Genomic DNA, 5253 nt, shown 5'->3' with positions numbered 1-5253 from the left:
AAAAAAAAAAAAAAAAAAAAAAAAAAAAAAAAAAAGTAACAACATACTTCTCCTGCTTTAAAACAGACAATCCCCACTCCTTAAAATTTCCTGAAAGAGCAGCTAGTGGAAATAACACAACTTTTACTGTGTCGCATCTGAAGCCTGGGCAATTTAGAGTAAACAGTAGGAAAGACAAATCTTAACTCAAGAAATCCAGTAAAACAAGAGAACAAGACACCAACAGAAGCTGCAAAAGCAGCATCACCAAGAGCATGCAAAGCTAGATTTGCAATTAAACAATCTAAGTTGGGTTGACAATATAATCAGCTTGGCTGCATCCACCAACAGACCAGTATTTGGCATTACCTGATCTCTCTCTCCTCTACCTCTGTTTAGTGTGATGAAGGGGACAGGCCACTGACCAAGGAGTCAGAAGGTGTGAAATAGCTTACCTCAGAGTGGCGATTTGGTCTGTATCAGGACCAAAGATAGGTAAACCTGAGCAAGTCACTTCCCCTCTAAGCTTCAGGCTCTCCAGCAGTACAACAGGTATACAAGAGCTTCCTCACTTTTGTAAAGCACATTGACACTGACGGTTGAAGCGCTATACAGAGTGCAGAGTGTTATTCCAATTCTTAGGGCTTATCTATATAATGAGACAAGCCAGCAGCAATTTCTGTTAATTGTCTGAAGCCTGTAGCTGACATTCCACTTGGGACATGATTAACCAGTTAATCACATCTTGAAAGTGTAAGTCAGCCACAGAGTCAGGTGATTAATGACACACTAAAACAGGAAACCAGCTAGGACCATGTGGCTGGTTTCCATCATGCCTTAAATTGAATGTGTGGCTAGTGGGGTCCCCAACAGCCAACAATCAGCTTATCGCCCACACATCCAGCTCTCCCCAGAGTGCTCCCAATCATCTGATGATTGGCAGATTAGAAGCATTCTGGGGCTCAGTCACAGAGTACCTCTAATCTGCAATCATCAGCTGATTGTCAACTGGCTCCGGGGCTCAAACTGGCTCCATGGGTCCTTGGAACCAGTTAAACAACCAGCTGATTGCCAGGCACCTTGCTGGTGTAGGGGGAGCCCAGGATGATAATCCCAGGTCCCCCCTGCACTCATAAATATGGCATTATTTGGACCTGATCTCCAGTCCCAAAATTGCACCTTTTACCATGCACATATGGTATGCATGGCAAGAGGCATGATTGTTGGGATTGCAGATTAGATCCCAATCACACCTTCAAACAACCTTTGTCAGTGGCCTAAGGTACATAAAGGTCTAGTCCTCTAAGGCTGGGATCAGAAAAGGAGGAGAGCTCAACTCAGGGTACCGAGAATGCTTCTGTCCTTACAGGCCCCTCGCTGCCATGAGGTATGAAGACAAGGCAAATGAACCATATTACAGAATTCCGTGAAAAAGAGTCTTGATGGCAAGAAAAGACAGCAAACAAACCAATTACATGCAGGAATAACTTTAATAATTCATATAACAGGACATATATGAAAAATTTCCTTTTATTATGAAACAAACATGTCTTTGGTAAAGAAATCACTTTTTCCCCCAAAATGTACGTATCCAGCAGAATCATGTGTTTGTCCCCTAGCTATAAGAATCCCTAACCATGTCAGAGGTTCGTTCTGGTCAGTATATTTCTGTTTAAATATTATTTTTCCTAGATGAGAACATATACATATTGTAGGCAAAATATGTGTTTGTTTCAGGCTAATGCATAATCTGAGAATATTTAAAAACCAACTATATGCTCACAGGGATAACAAAGATGAGTTTTGCTTCAGTACACACTCTGGCATTTTTGTTCTGTTTTGTAAACTTTTTTATTGTTGTTGCTCAAGGCCTAATGGTCAACATTTAATGCTGAGTTAAGTGTTTAAAAACAAAGAGACATGCACAAAACTTTCCTCTCGGGCCAACAGCTGGGATGTTCTGATTGAGTTTTCAGAGAACAGCTGTAGCAGGGACACCTTCAAGACATTTGTTCTTAGATTTCTAGCAGATGTCTATGCAAATATTCATTAAAAATAAAAGTCCATGCTCTGATGGCATCATGCAGTGATGTGAGTCCAGGGGAAGAGGGAGAAAAAAAAATCAAGGCAAATCACATAAGAGAACACTTGCCTTTCAGTTTATCCTTCTTTTTCTGCTGCTTTGATCTCTTTCCATCAACCTGAAGACTGACAGCTCTTCTCTTCTCCAGATTCAAGAGTTCTTGGAAGAGTTCCTGTACATTGTAGTTAGTTTTTGCTGAGGTCTCCATGAAGGAACACTTCCACTTGCTGGCCAAAGCTTCCCCTTCACTGGCATCCAGCTCCCTCTGGGTCTCATCGCTCTTGTTACCAACCAACATGATAGGGATCTTCTGAATATCCCCTTTGATCTGACAAATCTGATCGTAGATTGGCTGAAGTTCTTCCATGGACTGTCTGCTGGTGACAGAGTACACCAAGATGAAGGCATGTCCCTTGGATATAGATAGCCTCTGCATGGCAGGGAACTGATGGCTCCCTGTGGTGTCTGTGATCTGGAGGGTGCAGATGTTTTTATCGCAGCTGATTACCTGTCGGTATGTGTCTTCGATTGTAGGAATATACGTTTCCCTGAATGTTCCCCTTACAAAACGGAGGACCAAGGAGCTTTTACCAACCCCTGCAGCCCCAAACACAACCACTCGGTAATCATTGCTCTGCTCTGGCATAGTGTATCTTTTTCGGGGAGCCAAGCAAGGATGAAGATCTGAATTACAAATGCCCAGGTTCCGTTAGTTTACATACCCCCACACAGAGATGGCCTGCAAGAGACGGAAAAAAGACAAAGCAAAAAAAGACATCATTCACAGCATTTCATTAACTACACAACAGATGATTTCAATAGGCAATTAAATAAGACATTTCTTACTTTCTCTCTCCTGTATCAGACAGAACAAGGAGTCAGAGTCCCCTGGGCATGCATCTCATATGCAGCAAGTATCATATTAAGAGTGAAAACTGTAATTCACCTGCAGCCACCAGCTCCAATATCCGGAGAAACGAGATTAAAATCACCCATCAGTGCAGAGATCAGGCAGCCTCACTCATTAAAGTTCTTCCGTCCCCGAGCAACAGACAGCCCCGCAGCCCTTGGCTCCCCTGCAGCTAGTGCAAAGGCTCTTTGGAGTCTGTAGAGAGGCTCTGCTTAGCATTTGCTTTGGAATTGCCTCCTCCCAGCCACTGGGGAGCTCCGGCTGCCAGCAGCAAGCTCCCTCACTTCCCACCTTTAGCTGGATACATATCCTGGGGTTATTCATTTTCTTTCGATATAGCTTATGCACCCACCCACAGTAGGTGTCAAGGAGCAACAGGCAGCACCAACCAGCTTTCATTAACACTATACTCTCCCTAATGTTGGATGCAAAACAATGTACCAGGCTGTAGCATTTCACTAGCTAACATAATCAAGACTGCATACAGGCAGGAGAGTCAGGCTGCACTAGGGCTTCTACAGCTGGGGCTGCTCCATCGCTCCCCTTTTAGGAGCCTGTCAATTTTTGTACCCAAGCTCCCGCCCTGGCCAGTTGTGCCATCAGAACAGAAAAGAAGTCTGTCCCCTCAAAACCTGTCCTTCACCACAGACCAGCACAACAACCTCCAAGTCCGACACCTGGACTCCCTTGGATCTAGCTAGGTTTTGTCTCCTGCCTTTCAAATCCTATTGCATAAACAGAGATCAAAAGGAGAGGAGTCTGTGCACATGCACGCACACACATGCACGCACATACACATGCGCGCACACACCTTGAGGCACTACAAAGCAACAGCTTCACCAGCACCCAGGACGATCCCTTGGACTCCCCTGGACCCAGGCCAACTTAGCCCTAACTCTGTAAGTCCCACTACCCGAGGACATCCAGCTTCCACATCTAGCAGGAGCTTTCTCCTTGGGATTTATCCTGATGGGACTGTATTAACCGATAGACAAACTAAGTCTGTAGACCTATAAACATAGCCATTAAAAGGGAAAGTCCTACAGCTTTTACCCAGTTCCCAGTAGAGCTACAAGCCCTGCCTTTTTTATTTTTTAGAATGGGCTGGAAACTCAACCAGGAACTGAATGGGCTTTGATGCTTCAGAACAGGCTGCTGTGGAAATACTACCCATAGCCTTTAGGGAGGGGAGGCACAGAGGTGCACGCTGTATGTTGGACAGATCTGCGTGACCCCCCCGATCAGAGGATCCTTTCCAACTCTCCGCTAGGCACGGTGTTAGGAGACAGGGAACCAGTCGGTAGTATGGTTACGGCACCTGTTGGCGCGCCCTGGAGAACAGGGTGCTGGTCTGAGACTCAGGCTCTGCCACTGAATGGTTGAGTAATTTCAGTCAAGTCTGTGCTGCTCTTTATTCCTCACTTTCCCTATGTGTAAATTGGGTCTGATGATACCGACCTCCTTGACATACACCGAGATCTACTAGTAGAAGTGCTACATAGCAGCAGTCTTACAGATGTGCAAAACGGGCATTTCTACCTTTTTGGCCACCCTGTTGCACCAGGATAGGTAGGGATCCAGATTATTCTGGTGATGAAAAGGAGGCTGCACACTGTAAACAGTAAGATTAGGGAAACGGGCAGCTATATGTTCTAGTATTAGCCAGAGAGAGAGGCCAAGTCAGGGGTGGGACCAGCTTTCTTGGCCTAGGGCAGAGCAAGGAGGGGGGGAGGGGGGTGCAGTGGTACATTTGCACCCCCGTTTGATTCCTGGTCCCCCCAAACCTTGCCCAGGACAGACAGCATCACTTCTACTCGGGCAGTCTGAGTGCCTCAATGGATTCGTGGGTCATCACCATGTCCCCGATCCACGTCCATCGCCCTCCACTCCACAGGTGGGAACCCCCCTCTCTCCCTGTGAACAGTCCCGACGCGTCTCTGTTCAAACGAGCCTTTATCCTGCAAGGCTGGCGTCTTGACTAGGACACAGACAGGAGGAGGAACAGCCCTGCAGACTGCCTGTACCTCGACCTGAGCTGGGATGCGACCACCCCCGGCGTAGCAGCGCCTGGCGGGGGCCCTGGGGGCGCTCCAGGCGGCTGAAGACGAGCCGGGCATCCAGCCCGAAGGAGCGCGGGGGTCGGGACACAGCCCTCGGCTGCCTCCTCCAACCCTGACGAGCGCACGCTGCGGCTGCCCTACCTGCTGCTCTGCCCGGCTCCCGCCCGCCCCGAGCCCGGCGCGGCGCTCTGCTCCGCTCTGCAGCGCCCCCCGCCGGCCCG

The 5253-nt window shown here is 47.5% G+C and overlaps 1 protein-coding gene across 3 annotated transcripts; it reads right to left on the bottom strand.

Annotated features, from left to right (window-relative positions):
• Positions 1 to 1843: 1843 nt before the first annotated feature.
• LOC109294960 (GTP-binding protein Di-Ras2-like) lies at positions 1844 to 5070 on the bottom strand. 3 transcript variants are annotated; one of them, XM_019513579.1, is made up of 2 exons: positions 4997 to 5070; positions 1844 to 2801 (listed from the first exon to the last, which is right to left on the bottom strand). In XM_019513579.1, exon 2 carries the CDS (start codon positions 2706 to 2708, stop codon positions 2112 to 2114), a length of 597 nt encoding a protein of 198 aa, XP_019369124.1. In that variant the 5' UTR covers positions 2709 to 2801; positions 4997 to 5070; the 3' UTR covers positions 1844 to 2111. The 3 variants fall into 3 exon arrangements, with proteins under 3 accessions (XP_019369124.1, XP_019369121.1, XP_019369123.1); XM_019513576.1 differs by lacking the exon at positions 4997 to 5070 and adding an exon at positions 2909 to 3384; XM_019513578.1 differs by lacking the exon at positions 4997 to 5070 and adding an exon at positions 3009 to 3384.
• Between the last annotated feature and the right edge of the window lie 183 nt (positions 5071 to 5253).

Source organism: Gavialis gangeticus, unplaced genomic scaffold (assembly GCF_001723915.1).
Source record: "Gavialis gangeticus isolate Ggan-Ray unplaced genomic scaffold, GavGan_comp1, whole genome shotgun sequence".
NCBI lineage: Eukaryota > Metazoa > Chordata > Crocodylia > Gavialidae > Gavialis > Gavialis gangeticus.
The sequence above is the reverse complement of the archived record's forward strand: the minus strand, read 5'-3'. Positions and strand labels throughout refer to the sequence as shown.

What these genes read in the sequence shown, in the direction of transcription:
- LOC109294960 (XM_019513579.1), bottom strand. Translation starts at nt 2,708, where the DNA reads ATGCCAGAGCAGAGCAATGATTACCGAGTGGTTGTGTTTGGGGCTGCA.